This window comes from Genypterus blacodes, unplaced genomic scaffold (genome assembly GCF_046128005.1).
Source record: "Genypterus blacodes isolate CSIRO-AG114 ecotype Tasmania unplaced genomic scaffold, CSIRO-AGI_Gbla_v1 ptg000185l_1, whole genome shotgun sequence".
NCBI classification, from domain to species: domain Eukaryota; kingdom Metazoa; phylum Chordata; class Actinopteri; order Ophidiiformes; family Ophidiidae; genus Genypterus; species Genypterus blacodes.
This window is the reverse complement of record NW_027466986.1, coordinates 2643585-2669279: the sequence shown is the minus strand read 5'-3', so window position 1 is coordinate 2669279 and position 25695 is coordinate 2643585. Positions and strand designations below refer to the sequence as shown.

General features: G+C 45.0%; 1 protein-coding gene across 2 annotated transcripts; it reads left to right on the top strand.

Annotated features, from left to right (window-relative positions):
* Positions 1-1177: 1177 nt before the first annotated feature.
* kcnk2b (potassium channel, subfamily K, member 2b) lies at positions 1178-18018 on the top strand. 2 transcript variants are annotated; one of them, XM_076168049.1, is made up of 7 exons: positions 1178-1208; positions 6328-6647; positions 10505-10622; positions 13638-13798; positions 15520-15715; positions 16361-16503; positions 17662-18018. In XM_076168049.1, exons 1-7 carry the CDS (start codon positions 1190-1192, stop codon positions 18016-18018), a joined length of 1314 nt encoding a protein of 437 aa, XP_076024164.1. In that variant the 5' UTR covers positions 1178-1189. The 2 variants fall into 2 exon arrangements, with proteins under 2 accessions (XP_076024164.1, XP_076024165.1); XM_076168050.1 differs by lacking the exon at positions 1178-1208 and having other exon boundaries at positions 6324-6647.
* The last annotated feature ends 7677 nt before the right edge of the window (positions 18019-25695 follow it).

Here is a 25695-nt window from a genome sequence, read left to right as displayed (position 1 = left end):
GTGAACAAAGCTCTGTCTGCAGGTTTCCCTCCACATTTCCTCCGCTCTTATCTGCTCTCTGCCTTTGTAGATGCTTGACGTGAAGTCCGCTCAGCCTTTCACTGCTGTTTTAATGGAACCAGCTGCTCTCTGCCTCTGTAAATACGTTGGCGAGAGACTCAGACTTCCAGTTAAAAAAAGAAAAAGCTTACAAGAGGCCGAAACATCCAAGGAGCTATTGACACTAAACTGGCTTTAATGCAGCGAGTCCAATTGAATTTCAATGGAACGCAGGCGTGAAACTCAGACTGCAACCTATTACTGGTGTGTCTTTTGAGCAAAGCGTTGAACCGTAAACCACTTTCAGGGGTGCAGATCTGAGCGATGATGTTCTCTGTTGGTGTGTTTACCATATAAACCATTAAATAATTATTCTAACGGCCCATTTATCTTCAAAACTGATTTTCACCCTCTGCACATCAGGCCTTTACACTTCAAAGCACCACAAGAGATCATATACTGTGTGTGTGTGTGTGTGTGTGTGTGTGTGTGTGTGTGTTTCGTTCTCCAAGAATACCCACACATTGCTAGATATTGCATGCGTTTGGCTCACTTGTACATGTTGATTGATTTTCTGCGGCGCTCCATTGACCAAGCAGGAGATGAAAGACTGCCGTCGGCCGCGGAAAGCAAAACTATTCTTTCTTTCGAGCTCGGTCATCTGTCAGACTGCACGAACGTAACGCCAAATATGTGACGCAACGAGAGGGGGGGGGGGAGCAGGATGTTGGGGGATGAAATTCAGTTTCTAGACACGTTCTAATGTGTGTGAAACCATGAATCATCTTTCCCCTCGCACCCCTCGCTGCAGTCGGTGGAGTCGGGGGTGCGAGGAGACCGCAGCGTAACTTGACGGTTGTTAATTAGACTCGGACTCACTGGAGCCTGCGGGTTGGTTGATCTCTGGCTTTTTAAATTTAGACTTGTAGAACTCAAATCCGCTCTACTCTGAGATGTTTGAGCCGGACCTTTGAGCATTACAGCCTCTTGCTTATGCAATTGGAGCCTGTTTCCATAGCAATACTTTTTTACAGTCACACTTAAATTTGCCATAACTTCAGTGAATATACCAAAAATACAAACACAGAACACATAAAGTACCTCAGACGTTACTGTGTTTTTTATAAAGTCCAGGTCTTCTGATGATAATATGGCAAATAAAACCTTTTGTCTCCTTTGAAACGATTCGTAAATAAATCACAGCATCGTCTGCATAACGTTTGATCTCGGCGTGTCGGGTTGTTTATCCAGCTGATCCTTTTCTTAAACAATTTTCTGACGCTACATTTGCAGTTATTGATGCACTTTTTGTCACAGCAGGCAGAACATTTGTAGGTTAGAAGAACCTGCAGACATCACAAACTCACTTCAGAAAATGTCATCTTAGGTCACAAATTGCACTTTAAAGCAGCTTACGACAGGAGTGTGTGTTGTTCTGCACTTCCGTTAGAATAAATTACCATGGAAATAAAGGGGATTAATGCGGCAATGTCACAGATAATAAGATGACTGTCATGTCACAAAAGCCAACATGTCGCTGTGACAGGTAAAGAGGAACAATCAGCAAATTAGAGGAGGAGATGCAGCAGCACAGCGTCACGTTTCTCACCACCTGAGGAGACTCGTAATGAGAGGATGAGAGGGATAATGCATTCATCAAGTACTAACTCCTTAGTACCTTGAAGTGGTTTAACAAGTTAATATTCATCGCTGCCTGGATGGACGTTTTTCCATTTTGCTCCAACACATTGTGTCATTTCTGCAGGGGGGATTTAATTTCGCTCCACTTTGTTATCACACACACACACACACACACACACACACACACACACACAAACACACAGGGACAGTGAAAGTAGCTTTTATAGTCAATTGAAATTCAGAACATTAAACGTTGAACAGTATTTCGATCTCTTGCTCTGGGCTCATGCCTCAATAAGTCGCTGATATAAAGCACAATAAACCTGAGCGGGTTGGTAATTTAGAGATAAGCTTGCTATATGGGATATTTGACTAAGACTGCAAATGGATTTTTCCAGTTTGACATTGATAAGAAACATAATTACAGTGTGCAAATGGTTTTTGACGCCGCGGACTGGAAGTAAACATTTGTGAACTTGAAATCACAGACCAGAGAGAAAAGAGTTGAAGTTTTTGCAGTTCTGCTCAGCACAATTCAGTCAAGTATTCACTCTACTGAAGTGCTCATGGGCAATACAATCAATCCTTCCGCTCCTGACCACGCCGACCCTTTGATTCTCACACACATTTTCAATTCAAGCCTTTGTGTTGAAGTCTTTTTCACCTTTTTTCTTCCCAAACCCAGACAGGCTGAATGATGGCCGTGTCTCCGAGCTCCTTGTGTTATGATTGCACAGCTACTTACCAGAGACATCAATCATATCACGAGGTTTATTGATTTTAAATGACCTTTCTTACAAGCTAACGTAATTTAAAAAACCAAAACCGCAAGAAGAGCAGGGTCGCAAACCGCTGTTACATTACAGCAACACACAGCGACGTAAGCCAATCCAGTAAAGATCCTTTTCCCCCTAAACAAGTAGTTTGCTCTTTAAATTCTGCAAAAACTTAAAAGCAGAGATGTCCCCTCAGCCTCTTTGGCTCTGCAGATAAGGAGTTGGATGTGAGCCCGAAGCCTGATAATCACAAATTCAACAAAGCCGGTTAATAAATGTCTCACAGCCTCATAAGCCACAAAATGTCATATTTGCTCTCCTAAGCTGTCGGTATCTTAGAATTGATGCACATTTTATTTCACGAGTGCAAAACCATCCGATGACATACAGCAGCTGGACCGTGAATGCATCTCACTGGCGTTCTCATGCGGTTGAAGATAGAGGGCGAGTTGATGCTCTGTTTGGAGTTGGGTAGACAGGAGGATTTGTCAAAGTGTGGGGAGCGAACCTTCACTTTCTTCCTCCATATGTCTCACCGCTATCGAGATTATGTCGCCTCCCGGACCTCGCAGCCGTTTGAGTCACAAAAGGACTAAAAATAGAAAAGACTGAGGAGAGGACAGAGGAGAAGACAAAGTGCTGAAGTGGCTGCGAGAGTTGGACAATGGAGCAGAAAAACACCTCATTGAAATTTGGACACAGTCTGCCGAGAACCTATTTAATGCTAATGTTTGTTTTACTGCTGCAATGCTGGAAGTGATACAATATTTTTGTTTCCAATTTAGACTGAAACGCGTTCGTGACACTCTGGCATCTTTTCACTGAACTCTACAGAGCACTGCAGTGAACCCCCCCGATGAGATCGATGTGTCAGCAGAAAAGCAGAGTTTGTGATTCAGTCTTCATCTTTCATTTTGCACTTAGATGGAGAATAATAGTGCGTTTAAGCCTCTGTGTGTGTCTGTGTGTGTGTGTGTGTGTGTGTGTGTGTGTGTGTGTGTGTGTGTGTGTACTAAAAAAGGCAAATGGCACAGCTGCACAAAACTCTTAATTCAATTAGGAGTAGTAGCTCACACACACACACACACACACACACACACACACAGACACACACACACAGACACACACACACGCACACACACACACACACACACGCACACACACAAACACACTAATACAAGCTGAATTGCAGATGACAGATCAATAATTTCTGACATTGTTTTTAAATGGACGTCATGTTCAGGCCTCAGGTTAATCAAAGGTCAACCTCTACACATAAACCGAAGCCTGTGTCACCGTTACATGTGGATTGAATTAATGCACTGACATCCACAACCACCGAGTCAGGCTCATTACATACTGTATGGAATCTATACACCAACCCTGCTTCAGGATAACAAGCTGGGTGTCAACTTAGGGCTTGACCTCATGCATTTCAATGTGGGGGAGAAGGACACACCCCCTCACCCTGTCCTACATGAGCATATTGAGTGATTTAGCTCTGATTTAGCTTATAGTCAAGTGTCCTTTTCCTCTGAAGGGCTGCTCAGCTTTGATCATTTGTTGCACTTCTTTTGTTGATTTTGATGAATTCCATTACAATATCATTTCGGAGGTCTGATGTTGTGCGGTTGGAGGAAGCTGTGATTGATTTCTGCTTTTTGCTTTAGGGTCAATTTGCTGATTATTCCTGTGTGACTGAACTGCAAAAGTGTGACTAATACAGATTTACAGCTGTGAAATATAAACTTGGCTTCTGTTGTCACATGCGGCATCGTTCCTATTTAAACACTTTTAAATTGAAATATCACCGTATCAGATATACTTTTTCATTTATCCATCCATATCAAATCTCACAATTAAGGAGTAAATGGATTAAAAACTGCAACGCCAAATTAAACAACAACAATCCAGCAATATGCTTTGTCAATGTGCTCATTAGCAAGGCACTTGGTTACCTCTCCTGCTGCAGCTCAGAGGCAAAACACTCACACACCGGGTGCAGGTGGCTCCACTGAGACTCTTTTGGTGCTGAAGCTGGGGCTCTTCACATCTGGCAGAGTTGTGCTTTTGCGCAGAAAGCATATTGTGCGCATTCCGCAATATCGATCGACGCACCCCTCTCTCTCTCTCTCTCTCTCTCTCTCTCTCTCTCTCTCTCTCTCTCTCTCTCTCTCGCTCTCTCTCTCTCAGTCAGTCAGTCGTGCAGCTCAGAGCGGCTCTGCTCACCCCAGCGTGTCGGTCCGGGTGTAGCATCTCCACACAACCCTCCTCTGACCCGCACCACCTCCAGCAGCGTCCTCACTCACCCACTCACTCACTCGCTCTCTCACTCTCTCACACACTCACAGAGGCACCACCATGTCTCCAAAGACCCTGGCGGGCTGCGTGGAGCTGATCCCCCCGCAGGCGCCTTCGCTTTAGCGCGTTTCTTCCTTCCCGGGGATGGGAACGCGGTGTCCTGGATGTATTCACACCGGAGATTTGCAAAGTGGAAGGAAGTGCAGCTTCTTGTTGGAACCATGTGGAGATCAGCAACCGTCGCGTCTTCTGGTGGGATCACCGGAGGCGACCAGAGACACTGATCAGGAAGGAGCTCGTGTCAGTGAGTGTGTGCGTGCGCGTGTGTGTGAAGAGGTTGGAAACCTATCGATGAGGAGAAGAAGAGAGAAGAGATGGTAGAGAAGTAAGTGCGTCAACAGATTGATGATTTCTTTCTTTTCATACAGTCTGGAGTTTGTAGCAGCGTTGCATTTGATTCTCTTACACATTATATCATCAAAAACATCCTTGAATTGGTTGAATGAGGCGTTTCTACTATGAAACCACTAGAATGTGACATCTAGTAAACGCCCCCCCTGCAGTTATGTCATACTATAATCACAAACGCAATGAAATCAGTAATTTATGTTAATTTCTTTGACGATTACATTAACCGAAGCTCCAGTTGAAGGCGCAGTGAGTGTGTGTGTGTGTGTGAGTGAGTGACCCTCGTGTAAGTTGATGTTGATGTTGTCAGTGTGACTACAGGCTGTTAAGATTGCATGCGGTGCTTATGTAATGTTGCGAGCCAGATTGTTTAATTTTTAATGCTTTTCCAGTCATTCCTCGTTCATCACCACAGCAGCAAATGTCACGATAGTAATGCAGGAACATTCCTACAGGGGGGCGTGCGTGTGTGTATGTGTGTAGCCTGGTTTGTTTGGTCGATGCCACGTGTTTTTTTTACATGTTTGTTAGGCTCAAACGTGATATTACCGCATGATTGAAACGTTGTAGTGTTTTTCTTTATCATGCACTGGATTTCCTATACGATCCTATATCAGCACTGTAGTGTCAATCCAGGCAAAAGTCACCATCCCTTATGGATTCTTATTGATTATTGATTCTTCAAGTCAAATTAGGAGACAGCTGTAATAGATTCCCGTGTTTAAGAGTCAGAGGAACATTGATATTGGAGAAACAAAGGTTTTATGGTTTAAGTACGGAAACAGCTGTACACTTGCTGCAGTTCCTTGAGAGTCCTGGGGTGTCGCTGTTGCACTGGTTTGTTTTTTTGGGAAGAAATCCTTTGGAACAAGAGAAAGAGACTTTGACAGGAGGGGAAACGTTTCAACAAGTTATTGATTATAGTAAATAGATACATCTTCAGGTAGATAGATAGATAGATAGATAGATAGATAGATAGATAGATAGATAGATAGATAGATAGATAGATAGATAGATAGATAGATAGATAGATAGATAGATAGATAGATAGATAGATAGATAGATAGATAGATAGATAGATAGATAGATAGATAGATAGATAGATGGATGGATGGATGGATGGATGGATAGATAGCAACTAATGTTGATTCCATTATGACAGTGGCTGCACCTGACCTTCTTGACCCCAAGTCTGCTGCCCATAACTCCAAGCCCCGCCTGTCCTTCTCCGCCACCAAGCCGGTGGTGCTGAATACCCCGGAGGATGACGAGTGCGACACCAGGACCACAGTCATGAGATGGAAAACGGTGTCGGCCATCTTCTTCTTGGTGGTGCTCTACCTCATCATCGGGGCGACGGTGTTCAGAGCGCTAGAGCAACCGCAGGAGAGCATCCAAAAAATGGCCATCCTCGCTGAAAAACTGGAGTTCTTGGCCTTGCACGCCTGCGTCAACTCTACTGAGCTGGAACATCTGGTCAAGGTAGGTGTAAGTATCAATGCCATGTTTGAGAAGAGAGTGGCGGTGACTGAGATTATCCACTTAAAATCCAAATTGTCCCTGCTTATGTTTGTAAATATGCCAGAGGGAGAAAGAGAACGAGTGGACAATTTGACTCAGGCTAATATTTGGACACAGTTGTACAGCTACACACTGTTTACTGCCCATCCCTGCAGTTTATGAGTGTAAATGCACACTAGCAGTTTGAGCCTGAGGTTGTTTTTTAGCCAATTGAGCGACCCAAAATACATTAAATCTTTTTGCTGTGTTGTGAATATCGAGATTTGCCAGTTCATAGGAAATCATATTCAAAGATTTCAATACATCAGGCCTGAAGAGCTCAAACTGGATCATTAGGAGACTGTGTGCTCATTTAATGTCACAAGTGGAACCAAATTGAACACCTCACAGTGTTATGTTGTCAGGATGATAAAATGCCAAAAACGATTTACTTTCTCAAATCAGAAAAATGCCACTTCTATCTTCTATGATGACTTGCTTGGTGTGTCAGCGCTGCAAGGTCTTTAAACCCCAGAGGAGCCTGTTCTTATCTGCTGCTGTGTCTTTTCGGCCTCTGTGTCTCTCCTTTAATGGCGCCCAGCTCACATTGAAACTCTGACGTGGATTTTGTGAGAACAGCTGACAATGTTTGGGATTGAAATGCTGACTGTGGCCCCTGGGTGCCTTCTAATCAAGGATTCAGTCCTGAGAGATAATGATCTGTTGTCAGGAGCAAACTTAATGAATGTGGGGACCTAAAAGCCAAACACAGAGCCCCTGAAGTCCTTCCTCCTCCACCTTCCTCCTCTTAAATCCACCGCTTGCCCCTTCAAAGCCTGCATGTACTGATAACAATAGAGATACTGATGTCTGCTTTGCCTCTTAGGGTATTAATGAACTTGAGAGGAGGAGGAGGAGGAGCACAAATCTGAGTAATCCTCCACTTTATCAATCTGTTGCTCACTGATGATTCTTAACAGGTTGTTGACAAGACCGTGAAACTAAAGCACAAACTAGCAAACGTGTAATTCTACTGCTATACTCCAGTGAATGCAGGTCCACCTCCATGTTTGGTTACAGTAGACTGATTCATTCATGAGATACAGCAAGAAGAGATGAAGAAGTATTGCCTTTTGCATGACTTTGCATGCATGTCCCTCCCTGGTATTAACCCCCGCCCCTCCAGACAGCTGTCTCATTAAAGACAAAGGTCAGTGGAGAGCGAGGCATCCTTTAAATCGCTTGTTTTCCTTAACTAGACGGTGGTTTAAATTTTATTACCAGCTCAGACCATTTTCACCGGATCATTTGGTGAGGCAGCGAACACCTGATACAGCTTAGTACTGTTCCTCAGTCAGGACCACAGATGGATCCAAAGCTTTGTTTCTGTATGGCTGGACAAAAATCTTTAATTTTGTTGCACTCTTCCCAACAGTAATCTTAAAATCCAAGTTTAACCCTACAACTGCAGCTTCTGGGATCATTTATTACTGCACAGCTCCAATGAAGTCGCTCATCCTCTCTCATTACAGCCTAATTATGTAGAAATACGTGCATGTACACACACACACACACAGGCCTTTGCTGTGCTCCCGTTGATCAAAAGGCAGCCAGCAGAGGTCTGAGATGAGACGCTCTCTGGACGGGAGTAATTAAAGAAAATGTTTGATGTCAAAGACTCGGGTGAGTCCGTATCTCTCTCTCATTTCCCCTTCTGGAAGTTAGGAGCCGGCGCCATAAACACTGTGGTAATATGCAAAACAAAAGAGGCTGACTGATTGTGTGATTACCCAAAGGATGAACTAAGGATTTCAATAAGTGAGATATTATAAATGTGTTAATTTAATTTGTTTTTATTATTGCGGCCTCGTTAACCACGTTTGCGCTCCTGTGGGTGTCTGCTTCCACTTCCCCCCGCCGTGAGCCTTTAGATTACCACGGCGACTGACTCAGAGCCATCAGCCTCCTGTATGTGCCTTTCATCACTGCCTGATTAAAAAATTAGAAGAAGAAGAAGAAGAAGAAGCTTTGTTTAAAGGTGTATGATGCAGTGGCCTGAGTGCCTAGTATTCAAAAAACAGACAAATCAATACTGGTAAGAAATCACCTGGAGTCCAAAAAGTGAGTGCTCCTGCGTGTGTGTGTGTGTGTGTGTGTGTGTCATTGTGTAGTGTGCCACCAGGGAGCCACGATAGCTCTTTGCACAGCTCCACTGATGAACCAGAATAGACAGCACCCTCTGTGACTTTGGGATGACCCTTTAACGTGTGTGTGTGTGTGTGTGCGTGTGTGTGTGTGTGTGTGTGAGAGAGAGAGAGAGCTGACAGTGATGAATCAGTGCAGTGGTTTGTTTCACATAATACGCTCTATTCTTGCTTTTGTAGTGAATTATTATTATTAAGTACAAATTATAGGGATCAGAGTTTCCTTCCTCTACGCCTCTTTGTTCCTATACACCTTTTTTTAAAGTGCAGAGCGTTACATAATCTCAACGCTCGCCAGTCCCCAGTGGCACTCTAATTCTATACCGCACCAATAATGGAGTCAAGAAAAAAAAAGTTTCTCTATTCGCACAGAAACTAGCAAAGCATTCCTCCGCTATTTATTAGCGTCAGCTCTTTACTGCCGCGCTCCTCCCTGAAGTCCCCGTGCTGCTTCGTCTCATCTCATCCCTCCATTTGTCTCAGTAACGACCCCGCCGTCTCGAGGAGCCACTCGGGCCGTGAAGCCAAGAATTGCTTTCCGAGATCAGGCTAACCGTTAGGCCGTTCAGAGCAAATCAGCGGTCCGATCTGCGACCGGCCGCCTACTACGATACGAAAGCTCAAGATTCTGATGTTTCTGGGCTCTTGAGATAATAACAGGGAGACATGTCGGGTTAAAGGTGCTTACATCTAGAGTAGACTAGCTTCAGAAACTTTATCCAACACATTTTATGGTTGAATTTTGAGGATATTGAGTCCTAAATATCAGACGGAATAGGATAAATGAAGAATGGGATGTTCAACTGTTTACTTATTATTTATTCAATGCTCAGTGTTTGTTTGGAGGTCTGTCTGGCCTCACGCTTCATTAATGCTGGATGGCTGCATGCATGATGCACAGAGACCTGCAGGTGAATATTGCTGCTGATTTTGTTGTGTTGTGTTGTGTTGTGTGTGTGTGTGTGTGTGCGATATAAAAATGCCAAACATCCAGTCTGCGATCTAGACTCAGAATAAATAACCCGTCGTCTTGAGAAAAATGTAACCATCTATCGCACCGTGGGCACTTTGTTGAATATTTGTTTCTGCAGACTTGACACTCCTGAAAACAATCAGAAATGCATTAGATGCAGCTCGCCTCACACACACGGAAACACACACACACACACACACGCTGTATACTGCTTCTTCTTCTATCTGCACCTCTGGCATCTTATCACACTCTGCTTATCACACAGCTGACATTGATTGCCTTGTACGACATCTGTAATTCTACACACACACACACTCAGATGCACACACACACAAGCCAAAAGTAATCAGAGTGTCACGGCCGCCTGTAGGGCTCATCTCCTCCCTCACTGCCTCTTCTGTCGAGTCATTTCTGATGTAATTAATGAAGGTGAAAGACGCTCCTCTAGGTTTGTTTTGTTTTTTGTGCTTCTCTTAATTGGCTTCGCTTGAGTGTTTACCTCTCTCGCCTTGTTTTCCCTCAGAGAGCCAGCGCACACCAGCGATTTTCAGGAGCTTCACAGCAGATTTCACACACTCCCAGTGAGACGGTGCAGTACATTTTGTGCTAACGTGTGTCTCTCTGTGTGTGTGTGTGTTTTCCTTTTTTTCTCTCCACTTCAGCAAGTGGTTTCAGCCGTGCGAGCAGGTGTGAACCCGTCAGGAAATTCATCCAATCAGACGAGCCTCTGGGACCTCAGCTCCTCCTTCTTCTTCTCTGGAACTGTTATCACCACCATTGGTAAGACTGGTCATTTGTCAGCACTTACTCACACTTGTTGCTCGAAAGCACACACACACACTACACACACACTACACACACAGACGTAAATAAGATTCACGCAATGGTTACACATGAGGAAGAAAAGGAAAGAGATGTGTGATGATCTCAGGTGTGCTGGCGCCGTGGTGATGATGCGAGTTACTTGGTTGAACGTAGCTCGACGGTGTTAAAAAGGGATCCGCACCACCGTCAATAACAATGTGATTCACGCAGGGAATGTTCTCATTTGTTCTTGCCTGATCACTTAGTAACTGCATAATCAACGGGCCGTCATCTGCCTCAACCAAGATCTCAAGCTGGAGCAAAGATATTCACACACTCCAACATCCTTTCTCTGCCAAAATCAGTTCTGCAGCCTCACTCTCTCTCTCTCTCTCTCTTTCTCTTTCTGTCACCTCCAGCTGTACAAGCTCACCAACAAGGCCAGAGCATCAGCACACACACACACACTCATGTTGAGGCCTCATCAGATTCTGCGCGTGTTCCCTCGAATTTATTTCCCCCTCATGAGGACGTTGTTGGCCACTTCAAATGTGCCTTTGCGTTGTAAAATGATCGTGTTTGTGATTCAGATTTACCTTGTCGTGCTTGATGCAGAGTGTGAAAGCGGCGCTGTGGGGTTTCCTCCCTTTGCTCACCTGGGATCCGCCGTGTTGATTTACCGTTTTTCCACCCGCCTGCTGCAGGGGGATTTTCTCAAGTCGAGCTCCACAAAAATTCAAAATTCACAGTTTGGCTCAGAAGTAAACAAAGAGATGAGAGGGAGATGAGCTCGGACGGCTTTAATGTCATTTTTGAGCCTATTGATCGTGACTGGGACGACTCAGACACCTTTACACACGATTAAGCGCCGCTTTCATTTCGGTGGAAGCTTTCCTCCCCCCAGATGGTGTTTGGTGCTGTAGACTTTCAGATCACATAATTGCCGCTCTGTCTCTTTGCAATCGTCCAAGTTTTTTCTTTTGTCCCAGCGTGGCACTTAATGTTCTGTGACACTCGCCATTTTCACGTTTTGCTTTAAACTCTCAGAATGAATGCGGCCCTGCTGGTTCTGTGTCACTAATCCGTTGTTTAGACCCCAGAATGGAGTTTTTTTACAGTTCATTTACCTTAAAGTTGTCCACCTGCCTGTTTCTTTATTGATTTATTTCTTTGGAGGTCTTTAATTGGGCGCAAAGGCTCTTTTCCCCCCATCTTTTTCCATCAAAACCCTCCTCCCGTCTCTTTTGTGGACACAGTAACGATTGACTGCGCAGCGCTTCGCCCCCCTGGGACCCATGGAGTGCAAAACTGAACTCAACCGACTGGTTTCCTATTATAGAAAATATAGGGTTTTCTCAAAAGAGGTCTCTTTGGTCTATAGGGTCGCATTATTCAACGGTTGTTTCCACAGATACGATGATCTGTGGGCTTAATAACACGATGGCAGTAAGAGACATGCTGTCCTTTAACTGTGAAACATCTCATCTTCTTCCTTTCTTTTGCTATTTCACGCTGTAGCCCTGATTCACCTATAACTGAAGATCTATACCCTAAGATGCCACACCCCTTTTTGGAGAATAAGCCACGCCCATTACATCTTGGCAGCAAAACAGCGAGGAATATAAAAGACAAAACCAACAAAGATGTCATTTCTTTGCAGCGTGTACATTTTTGCATTACAATTGAGCCTCAGCAGGTAAAATAAATGGGCGTGGCCTATACGGATGGACGCAGATACAGGCATATATCGCTGTGTTTCCAATGAAGACTGGATATTTTTGGACATGCTTGTGTTGGATCACGTCCGCCCCATTCGCTCGCAATTTAGTGTTTCCACTTTGTGTTGGCGGAGGAGGGATTCTCCGCTGCGACGTGTTCTCCATGTTACTCGCCTCTCTCCCTCCTCAGCGCCTTTAGCGAGCAGAGATAGAGAGTGGTATAATTAAGCTTTTAACGTCTGCTGTAATTACGCGCCCTCTTTGGGGAGAGAAGCACAAACGGTGACACGCCGCTGCACGTGTGAGCCGTTGCGTAACCCAGCGTGGACGGTTTTAGCGCCTTGAGTGGAGCGTGGCTGTTGTAAGCGTCTCGTGGCCCCTGACGAATGGGGCAAATCTCAAGGTTAACTGGTTATTGGGTGCTTAATGTTACAGTTTAGTGTCGAACTAATTCTGAATGACGAGTTTTTATCGACATCAATTCACAGCACATGCATAAGATGAATGCCTTTCCATCTTTCATTCGAATTCTTTCTTCTTCTTTCTCTTTCTTTCTCTTCTATATCAAAAATGCAATTAACAGGCCCATCTGTAACAGGCCTTCATCAAATCGGACTTATAACTAATGGAGCTCTATTAATAAAAGCCACAGTTATATTCCAGCGTGACACAAAAAAACATCTGAGCTTCCCCCAGCGTCTTAATTCCAATGTTTCATTTTGTGATGTGGCCTGACCGGTATTTAACAAAGTCTTAAATTAGAGATTGGTTCTGCGGGGGAAGGGGGGCAGAAGGGCACCCAGAGGTGTTGAAAAGGAATCCAATATCTTGCCAGCGACTCAGCTAATTGCGGAATTAGTGAGACTTAATTGTGCTGTCTCATTTGGTTGCCACCAGACTGCGACGTGTAAGTGCAGAAAGCCATCGCTGCAAACTGCATCCTGAGACAGACGCCTGGATTCATGAAGGAGAAGCGGCTGCAGTTCATTAGGAAACCTTTGAATAATGAGACTCAGAAACAAGGGAGTCACATTTGTGTCGTGCTCTGCGTTCGTGTCTCTGTGTGTGTGTGTGTGTGTGTGTGTGTGTGTGTGTGTGTGTGTAGCAGGTTGGCATTGAGAGGGATGTGGGCTCATATGATGACGGTATTAGAGAGATAAAAGCTACTGACCCCCATTTTTATACCTGCATATTTCGATGGCCAAATTTGGCTCAGTGAACTCATTAATTTCCCTTTGTGTGTGTGTGTGTGTGTGTTCCTCCTGTCTGCTAGGATTCGGGAACATCTCTCCTCACACAGAAGGCGGGCGGATCTTCTGTATTATCTACGCTCTGCTGGGAATCCCGCTGTTTGGGTTCTTGCTGGCCGGCGTCGGGGACCAGCTGGGGACCATCTTTGGGAAGGGCATCGCCAAAGTGGAGAAGATGATCGTGGTTAGCTCTTTCCTACATGCGGTGCGTTGGAATTCTTTGGAATGTTTCCTTCCCTTTGCATTGACTGCACGTGGTTTAGGATGCTTACTGTTTTTTTTAACCTTTGTCAATATTAATACCATCATCATCATCATCATCATCATTATTTCCTCCTTGATCGTTAATATTATTATTATCATATTGGCATCATCATCCTCATCTTCTTCACCTTCATGAATATTATTACGATTATCAATGTCATCATCATCATCATCTTCATCATCTTCATCGTCATTGTCCCCTTCTTGATCATTAATATTACTATTATCCTCATCTTCATCATCATCATCTTCATCACGATAAGCCAGAGCACTTTCTTTGGCTGCTTTCACACAGACTCACACACACACGCTCAGCTGTCTGAAGGGAACAGATGTTTGCATAATTTATATGCAAATTTCCAGACATTTTCCTTGAAGTGCATGAAATTCAATATACCGTTGGCACGATCTCAACTTGATATCGAACCAAACCGTGACTTCACCCAGTGACACATGGCCGCTCTGTCACCGCTCCATGCTTTTATTCTGCGTGAAACAAAAGCAGGGAGTCATTTTGATATAGTAACAATAAATAGACATTACTAAACTAGACTTACACCAAATAAGAGGCCGGTGTTTAACCATTTGGCATTTGTGACGATGTTGTTTTTTATGTTGTATTGTTATTTTCTATACTCTTGGCAGTGGAACAAACTTTCAGCACAGAGATCGATACATCGCTAGGAGAGCTCTGGGCTGTTTGTTGTCCGGTCTCCTGTGAGAACTCAAAGGCTCAGTCGCAAAAAAAAAACAAACAGATCGAACGACTGCTCGGTGAACAAACGTCAGACGGGAAGTCGAGGCGTTTCAGGGCAGACCTTTTTTTCCCAGAATTGATATATGCTGTGGTTTTACTTGTTTGCTCTACCTGTTGTGTATCAGCGGCGTGGTTTATCAAATGGACTGTGTGAGTGTGTAGATAGATTGATTCTATAAGGTCCAGGTTGCTCATTAAAGTGAGGACGTCAGACATCGCAGAGCCGACGATGTGAGGTGTGCCTGCGCTGCTGTGTGATCCCCCGGAGAGGCGTGGAGCTTGGCGCTTACGTAACTTTAACTAGAAAAGGTCAAGATGTACAAGCGGCCAACGGAAATCAGCCAAATCAAGTGGAAAGGCAGCACAGGAAGCAATCAGCATACAGTCAGATTGTGTCGTGATGCGAAGGAGGGAAGCAAGGGAGCGACTTCAAATCGAAACAGTACATTTCCTTGGGAACAGAAAGATGGATTTTGGTGGCACTCAAGCGATTCGTCTGGGGACGACGTCATTCACTTTGATAAAGACGTGTGTGTATGTGTCTGTGTCTGTGTGTGTGTATGTGTGTGTATGTGTGTGTGCAGCATGACATGACATGAGGCGAATTTCCTCAGCTCGGGGTGGATTAGTGCAGCAGCCTGACGTGTGAGATGTGAGAGCGCAGCACGTGTAATCATGGAAGCGGACTGGGTCAAATGGGAGTGGGGGTCGAGCTGAAGCCTGTGGGTAATAAAGGGTGCGCAGTTCAAGGAGTTCACCCATCACCTCTTCACTTCACCCTGCTCTTCCTCAGCTCTTTTATAAACATCTCATCCTCCCTCTGATCTGACTCCGCCCTCTAACCAAACCCCCCCCCCCCCCCCCCCCCCTTCGTCTCTCTGCAGAAGTGGAGAGTCAGCCAAACCAAAATCCGTGTCATCTCCACCCTGCTCTTCATCCTCTTCGGGTGCCTCCTCTTCGTAGCCCTGCCCGCAGTCATCTTCAAGCACATCGAGGGCTGGAGCACGCTGGAGTCCATCTACTTTGTCGTGATCACGCTCACCACCATCGGCTTCGGAGACTTTGTCGCCGGGGAGAAAGGTCACTTGATCATCAAAAACAATCTGATGGTTTTTGTTTACGACTCATGTCCGTATGAAACGAGCCCAGGCAGACATTGACCTGCTTAACACAGGACAGCAGGACAGACAGAGGCAGAGGGGGCAACATCACAAACACTTAGCTGCTAGATTACATTTCCACCGTCCTGCTAATGAGTATAGATTAGATTACGCCACCTGCACAGATCTCACTTGTTAAACTAATCAACCAGGTGTGCTGTTAGTTAAACTGCAAACAAAAAAAAGAGCAGACAGCTTGCGGTGTGACACGTATACATATTCTGTCCACGGAAATTATATCTTTGCATCTCAATGAATAATGTATTTAACCTCCTGAGACCCCCGCGTTTGCTTTGTATGCATTTTGTGTTTCTCGTTGCTATTCGGAAGTAGGAGGACCTAATAAGTATAAAACAAAAGAATAAGTGTCCACTAGGGGGCAGTAGAAAATATCCAGACATGAGGACAACAGGTTTAAGTTAAGCACAATGATGTATAAGATGTAGGGAAGGGAATATGTTCTGTCCCCATATGAGGACACTGGGTCTAAGGAGGATAGCTACTTCTTTTATACTTGTATCGCCTGGTGAAGAACTTTATGTGACCCACTTTGTTGGTTCTGCAGGTGGATCGGAGAGCCTGGAGTATCTGGACTACTACAAGCCTGTGGTGTGGTTTTGGATCCTGGTGGGCCTGGCGTACTTCGCCGCCGTTCTCAGTATGATCGGGGACTGGTTCCGGGTGATTTCCAAGAAAACCAAGGAGGAGGTACGTGCTGTGTTCCCGTCACGCTAGTCACTGACCTGAGCGAACCCGAGACGTTCCGGTTGAAAATCCATATCATCGATCAATCTGAAGCGTAGAGAGTTTGGTTTACATTGGGGCTTTTTGGAGAGCTTTCACGCTCGATCAAGCTTCAAGAACGCTCCCCCCCTGTCAGCCGCCACGAGTCACCGCGTTTGTCATCGTCAGTGAAGGAGAAGAAGATGGAAGGAGCTCCTCGTCTGCAACCAGGCCTTGTCACAATAACGCTCACACTCCATTTTTCGCTCCACTGATTGCATTCAAGCTCCTTTCAGAATTGTAATGCCAATTAGTATAAGTATGTAAATAATCATTGTTAGTAATTAGCATTCCACCCTACACATCTCAGAATGCGTTAGCAACACCGCAGAATTATTCACGAGTTCATTCTACATACTCGGCACACTGAACGCCGCCGCATACAAGAGCGGGATTAAATATTGGTTGTTTGTTTCCAGTGGCTGCTGCTGAGCGATAAGACACCTCGCTGTTCTGTCAGAGCCTTTATTATATAATTTATATAACCACGCTTTCATGCCTCCACACATGCGTGCGCTATGTGTCTTCAAAATCGAAAGGTTCCTACTCAGCGAGTGAGAACCTTTGCATTTCTGCTCCATTTGGGTGACACTAAAAGGCTGGAGGTGTGTTTATTGGGGATGTTGGGCGGTGAAAGCAGAGAGAGAGTAGAACGCACCGGAGAGTGTGTGTGCTCCATAAATTTTACTCGGCAGTGTGAAATATGCTTTAGAAACACCACCTCTGGGTGTAATGAATAAATAGAGTGTAGAGGGAGGCCAAATGGATTCTGAAGGTGCGATTGATGATGATGATGTGCTCTCAGCTCTTCCATCTATTGCCTCTCACGGAACACATGAGTAAACAGACGGCGGCGACTATATTTAAACACATTCTGTGGAAACATAAACTGCCGGATCGCACAACAAAGGAGTGTCTGTGTCCCTCTGATTTTGTCCCCTGAGAAGATGTTGAAGTCCTTTTCCCAAAGCATGAGGAACTATGAGAGGAATACGAGAAACGCCTTCCAAATGTTGAAGTAGTAATAATGAAGGGGATGAAAAATGTTGGAAGCATTGATTTTCTGGTATGATCTGTCTGCAGGTTGGGGAGTTTCGGGCCCACGCGGCTGAGTGGACGGCCAACGTGTCGGCGGAGTTCAAGGAGACGCGGCGACGGCTCAGCGTTGACATCTACGATAGGTTCCAGCGCGCCGCCTCCATCAAGCGGAAGCTGTCGTCCGAGCTGGGCATCAACACGTCCGTCAGCCAGGAAATGACCCCGGGCAAGAGGACGCTGTCGGTCAACCTGGGGGAGGACAGAGAGCCGTACCCCAACCTGACTCTCTCGCTCAGCCCGGTCCCGGGGAGCCTGGTGCGCAACGGCAGCCTGTACCTGAACGGCCTCAGCCCTGACTACGCCGACCGGCGAGAGATCGCCATCATCGAAAACCTCAAGTGAGAAGACGGACAGAAGTGGGATTTGACGGGATTTCTTTGGAATATATATGGAGGTTAATTACTGGAGATACAGTGTGTGAACAGAGCTTACACACACACACACACACACACACACACACACACACACACACACACACTCACACACGCTTGTTATTGACTGAACAGCCCGGTGCAATTTCATTACCTGGATTGTGCTTCAGTCGTTGATTGGAAACGCTTAAGAGTGACTTGACCACAGATCGATTTCAATACTGCATGCTCCTTTTTACGTGTACACACACACACACACACACACACACACACGCACACACACTTCTGACGTGCCAGCTTGTATTCATTGTATGTTAACGATTTTGAACTTCCCTTCGTCATGCCTGCACGTGCGTGTGTGCCAACTTGATCACCAGCTGTCCGCCAAATTTGACTGACAGGAAATAAGCGATTGTATCAGACGCAAAACAGGAAACTACGTAGAAGCTTTACACTGTGTCTCCCACACACTCACACACGCGCCTGTAAAGACGGAAACACGTGCGTTCATCCGTGTAGAAAGCAATAGACTCGTCCGTGCTCATATCTGCTGTTGAGGCTCTGAAATCTGCATCAGATGAAGAGGAACCTCACCGCTTCTCCATTCCTCAGTCGGCCTTCCGCCCCCGTGAGAGAGATGAATGTTGACGTCCTCGCTCCTTGGCGAAAGGACACTCAGCTGTTCACCCTAAGGAATAAAACCCGCTTGTGCCTTACTGGAACAACACACGCTGCACGTTTTTGTGAGACGGTGAAAGAGTTAGAGCGGCAATAACACAGACGTATGGAGGAGAAACGAGGGGAGGAAGACGTGAACTGTGACCGTTTAGTCACAGATGGATTTACAGTGTGTGTATAGAGTGTGTATGCGAAATGAGTGGACAAAGTATCTCAAATGTCACCACCCCATCCGCCGGTATGTGTGTGTGCGTGTCATTTGTTTTGTACCGACCTTTTAGTCTCATTAACCACACAGTGCCAGGCTCACCGGTCAGACCTGACTCTCCCACATACCAAATTCTTAGTCAATCGAGGTGTTGCTTATGTTTTGCCAATGTTGAATGTACAAAAGACGTCTTCATATCAAAATATTCATACTACTGCTGTAGATTGGAACACAAAGAAAGAAATGAAATGAACTCTGGCACGGTTTGCACCTCATATCAGATACTTTGTGTCATTCTCGATGCTGGAGTTGTGTATTAAGTACATGTTTTTCCCTGTTTGGAAGATTCTATTTATCTTATTGAGTATATTTTCTTGGAAGGAGGATGAGACGGTTATGCAAAATGTCACAGACTGTCTCCGCAGTGTCTGGGAATGTTGCCATTTATAGTTTGTCGCATTACAAAACTACTTTGTCTTGTGGCAAACCAAAGAGATAGAAAGCTAGAAAAATGTATCTTTTTGAAATCCAACGCAATTCTAATGCAGACAGCGTAGCGTGTTTGAAAAATACGCCTGTGTGTCTGTAAAAGGAAGAAGAAAGAGAACAGCATTAATAATAAAAAACGAAACGCCGGCGTCATCTTTTTCTGCCGGCGTGAGCGGGAGCCTGAATGCACCAAAAGGTCCTGGACTGCCAAGACTCATCGAGTCAGAGGAGAATCTGTGGGACTGCGAGGAAGATGATACAAAAGACGCCAAGAGTCCTTCAAGCAGGGTCAGGATTCTCTCAGAGTACCAGGTCTGCATCCACTGTATGAAGGAAAGGTGATTTTGCCCCGGAGGAGACTGCGGCCTAGCCTTCGCACAGCAGCTCAAAGCTAAGCCTCATGGGTAATGCATCACTTTTTTTGTTGCTTGCCCGTGATTGACAGGCCGCTGAGAGGCGAAGCTGTTAGCGCCGAGGGAAGCGGAGGAGAGCTTTTGAGCCTCACTTCTTATGTCAGACACGTGTGAGGATGTGGCGTGTTTACAAAGCGAGGCCATCTAAGCTCCGCCCACAATCATTATCATGTCAGGGTTTTTTTTTTTTTTTTTTTTTTAATCAAGTCTGAGCTGCAGCACGTTGAATGTATCTCACAGCTGTTCCTGTTTGGTGGATGAGCCTCTGTTGTGATTGTAAAACGCGGCCGAGACCTGACGCGATGATTCGGCGTATGCAAGGGAGATCTGTGGGTCGGACTGTAAGATGAGGTAATGATGAAATAAAAGCCACAATTATGACATCATAACTGCAGCCATCAGAGAAAGACAAACAAGCTGGTGTAACATATGATAACAGGAACTCATCATTTAGGTTCCAATGCATGAGAATGAGAAGAATGAAGTTTCATAAATCCGTCTGTAGCAGTTAGGACATGAGAGCAGCACACACACACACACACGGGGGGGGGGGGGTCACACACACTCACATTTCAACATGAGCTGAGCTGAGCAGGTGTTGCATGCTACTACTGATGTTTGTAGACCCGGTTTTGTCTACGAGCCCCGATGACAGCAGGATGACGGCCATGTTGTTTTTCACTGTGTGTTTAACGTCCCCACAGATCGTGACGAACTTTTCAAAGGTTTAGAATAAAACTTTTTTATAAGCAAACTTACCTTTCTCCCTCTGTTGCTTATGACTTTATGATGACAAAACGAAAACGAGATAACATCTGTGCTTTATGGAATGAATCCAGAGTCATGACTTTGCATATTGTGCAGAATTTAGATTCTATACGATGTGTGTGTGTGTGTGTGTGTGTGTGTGTGTGTGTGTGTGTGTGTGTGTGCGTGTGTGCGTGTGTGTGTGTGTGTGTGTGTGTGTGTGTCAGCCCGCACTAGTGCTTTTACAGCTCCTTAATAGGGACACACTGGAGCTGTGAGCACATAAAGAGCCACTGGCTGATAAATGGATCAGGGCCAACACACACTGATCTGAGTCACAAGTCACAAAATGTTCCTGGTGGATCGCAAGCACAGCGCGACCCGAGAGCTCTGCCACTCCTGAATCACTCCGTCCACAACTGGACCTCATTTCTCTCCCGTTGCTTCTCACCTGTTCTTGTTCCTTTGTTTCCTTTTCTGTTTTGACTCAAAGCAGATGTGTTTACATGCAGTGGTGTTACTTTACTTGCCTTTGTAATCCAGAAGTACTCCCACAAATATTATCCCTGCATTCCAAACTGTTCATAAGTTAAAGCAATTGAGTTTCGGCAATTCTTCATTATTCATACAAACACTGATATTAAAGCGTTCCAGTTAAATTTACCTCAGTATTAAAGATAAAAGCACTTATTGTTTCTACTAACGACTAACTTCAAACAGTAGTATAATTACTTTTGCAGCCTTCCGATCAGGCCCTTCGGCGGCTTTCCTTTAATGTGATCTGACAGTTTACTTAATGAGTCCAGAAATACACCGTGTCACCGCTTGTCCCTTCCTACCCGCCATCCTGTCACCAGAACCTCAAGCAGCTCGACCGCCGACTCGAGCACAATTCAAGGCTGATTTTTGACTTGATTATATATGCAGAATTTCAATCAATCGGACTCATTTATTTTGCTATAATACGCTCAAATGTGTGTGGATTTGGCGTGCAGACCAGCAGGAGAAATAACCTGAAAACCTGCATGTGAGCCAGGATGACTGCATACTGTGTGTACTCTCACACACACACACACACACACACACACACTCAAATCCGTTGTTGCACTGTATCCTATAGAGACCACAGAGACCCAGTGGGAGATGGTTCGGTCCATTAGTGTTTCCTCCCGCAGTGACATCAGAGCAAAGTGGTGACTCAGCCATTAAACCAAGAGTGTGTTTGTCTGGGAGGTACATGGCACACATATATCGAGCGTGTGTGTGTGTGTGTGTCACAGAGAGGCGAGACGGCTCCTTCACACTGTCTAATTCGGAGCATAATTGGCCCCACACCAAACATTTGGGCCGATGTAGTTTCTTTTCACAGATTCATGAGAAGAGAATGGAAGAGTTGGGGACATGAATCCTCACACATACACACACACAGCAGGAGATCAATTACACACTTTTGGGGTTTTCGAAGCTCAATTAACACAACTCTGCAGGAAATCTGGCTCGATAGTTGTCTTACTGCACAGAAGCTGAGGATTCTAAAAGATATCCAGTGAAATTGGGCTCTCCTGTTATTGAAAACGACCTTTTAAAATGGACAATCACACAAAGCCGAGCAGACAACAAAGAGCACTTCCAAATCCCCGAGGGAGTGATTTAAACTCTGACCTTTCCCCAAATCTAACAGGGTTTTTTCTGCCGTGTCCAGGGTGTTGCAGGGAGGATATCCTCTCACGCTGTGAGGATGAATAACATCCTGACCTTTACCGCTCCTCATGCTCCCCACAAAGCATGAATAGACACTGAGTTGATGTCTTTTGATGAATAGTAACAAAACCGAGCCAATGGGACCGCAGCTTTTCAATGCATCATGAGTAACATTACACGCAACCCTCAATACACGTTAAGCCCCAATCAAATCACTGCAGTTGCAAAAAGGTGAAACATCGAGGCCTCTGACGTATTTATGCCTGATTTTCGGATTTGACCCTGAATGTCCCACGATTGAGACTGACAGGACGAAGTGTCTCCGGACGTCTCAACCCCGTCAGGCATTAATTACATCTCCCGCTGGACAGCTTCTCGCCTCATATGATGTGACAGCAGCAGCACCCAGATGTCACGTCACTCAGTGTCCTTTGAAAAGTCTCCGGCTGAAAGCGTCCATTAGTTTTGTCAAAATGGAGGACGTTTTGATCTAATAATCTAATCCAATAAAGAGAAGGAAACATTTCACTGTCGCGTCAAATGGCTGGACGAAGACATTTGCATTTACAGTCATATTGCGTCGCTTTTAGCTCCATCTGAACTTTCTTCGTCTGTCGCCCCCCCTCAACACAAACAGCTGTCAACGTGTGTTTCGTGACTCACTTTAGTTTGTGTGTGTGTGTGTGTGTGTGTGTGTGTTTCAGCCTCCACAGCAGCATGCCACAGTAGACTTCCATTGTCTGAACCAGCCTGTGTGTCCTTGTGTCGCTCTAAGAATAACTCGACTGCCCAACTTGGGGATATAGAGCAAAATATAGCTCCTTTATGAAGACCACCTGACTTCTTCTTCTTCTTCTTTAAAGAGCTCAATGTTGTTGTTTGGCCTCTATTGATTGGACAGATGCTGTTCCATACCCTTTATTGTCATTGCCTGTCACAAGTACAAGCAACGAAATGCAGATAGCCTCTAACCAGAAGCGCAAAAGCGATAATTAAATACTATATTACAGATAAATTACAGTTAAGTATGTGACAGATAGGGGTATTTACATTAAGAGCAGTATATACAGTCTTGTGTAGTCTCTCTTTTCTACACTCTATCTCATTATTGGTGGTTCAAGGTAATTTGCCAGAGCAGCCAAAGCCTCCACAACTATTCAGGCCTCAGAAAGTGTTTTCCCTTAATGTGTGTTCGCGACGAGGGCACTTCAGCATGTTCTTAAGAGAGAAATTGCAGCCTTACGGTTGCGGCAGAATACAAGAACATTCACGCACAAAGCAGAACTGCTCTCAGAGGTCAGACTACGATGGCATTGCGTTGCATCACATCAACCAGCATCAGATTTGTAAGATTTATGGGCATTTAAGGGCATATAAAGGTGTTTCTTGACATGCACAAGATCATAACAACAAACGCCACAATGCTGCCAGGAACAAATGCTATTTTACTTTTGCTTCACGTGCACGCAGATGTTTTAATACTTAAATCAGAAGAAGGTGGTGCTTAATTCCGGAGCCAAGAGGTGAAACGCAGCATGAAGGAAATCTCAAAGGAAATCCCAGAGTGCCGGAGTGGATCCACACCAGTCCGACCGGTAAACAGGAATGAGACTTTTTCCAGTACAACACAGGAAGGAAGCGTGTAGTGAATCGGAATTATAGGTTTCACAGTTATATTTGGGATTTCAGTTATGAAAACAGAACACAGTTAGAATCAGAAACGCCCCCTTCCCCCGACACATTCCACACACACACACACACACACACACACACCCTCACACACGGCAGCCTGTTGGGAGACGCTGGTGTGAAGCGATGATAATTTAATTTTGCTTTTCTGTGAAGTTTCTGTGAGTTTCCAAAAATTGTTTCAGGACATTAGACCCCACAGGTGTAACTAATAACGTTGATTGGCTTTTGGGTGGGCGGAGTCTGTATGGAGCCTCTATTATAAATTAATGAACAACACCTGTGCTTCTGCTTTGATGACAAGTCTAAGCTCTTTCCATCTAAATGCTTTTCCTATAATGTTATTAACTGAAATGCAAACGATTGTCAGCTCAAACTTTCTGTGTGTGGGTTTGTGTGTGTGTGTGAGTTCTGTGAGGACTTTGATGGAAAAGCATGACTCATTCCCACACACCTCGGGACAGCAAGATGGTTACTGCAGCTAATCATTAAACAGAACAAAAACAGATGCCCACTCCAGACCTGTCGAACGAGAGAGATAGCGAGAGTGTGAGAGAGCAAACAGGGGCTGATGGGACACAGGTGTGCTCTGTGATGAGTCAGCACAGGTGTGAACACTGAGCCCACTGGAGGAAAGACTAAAAGAAATGACAGGTGAGGCAGAAAGAAGAGAAACAAACGAATCGAAGCCTCATATTTGTCTTTCCTTCCAGATATGTGGCCTGAACTTCCAGCTGCACGTCCATATTTTATCGAAATTGACAAAGAACTACATGGTTACGGGGTCATGTGATGCCGACTGACCAATCACGCTTTCACCTGGACGCCCCACGTTCTTCTCAGTTCCTCTCAGTTCCAAAGCGTACAGGACGTTGAGTCTCCCTGTATAGAATTCACAGTATAGAGCCAAGACTGTTCCCTCTCTCCGTGGAGTGGGCGTCCTGCGAAGAAACCTCACACCAAGAACACGACGTACGAAGCTGCTGGTGTGAAAAAAAGGGGCCCGTCTATGCACATACGGAGGCCGGACAGGAAACTGAGAGTTCACTGCTCGGGGGGGGTGGGGCAGCGGGTCCATCATCCTGGACGGTGCATCCTCTGTGGATCCCAAAATGAATTCTCCACATCAAGGTGCAGTATTTTGTACTGAGGGAAACACCTGGTCGTATATCCTTTCCCCCCCAACTTTCACACGACGTTACGACTGCTTTCATGTGATCTTTTTTACATTTATTCTTTGACTGTGTGATGAGGCAAACGGGGCTCAGCAGGCAGGTCGCACATGTTTACAGGAAGGAACAGGAGGGACAAAAACCTGCTGCCATGAGATCAAACCCCTCACCTCACCTCACCTCTCCCCCATTACATCTATTAATATTTAGCATGGAAGTTATTGTGTTTTGCGTCTTTGTGTGTGTTACATTTATGCAGCAAACTGAGCCGAAGACAAGTTCCCTAATGTGACAATAATGTGTTATTCATCTTATCTCAGGCCATTTAAATCCAGAATCCTAATAGAAACTGCTCAAATAATTTAATATATTGCTCTTTATATCTAAATTTATATATAAATAATCCTAAAAAAAGGGCTCAATCTTGGGTTGGGATTAGAAATTTGAAACCTCTTTTGTTGTTGAAATGAAGGAAATTAATACAAAACATCTCTATTTATCAAACTCATGCCAAGATGTTCTGCAATGATTAAATAATGAAACAATGAAAA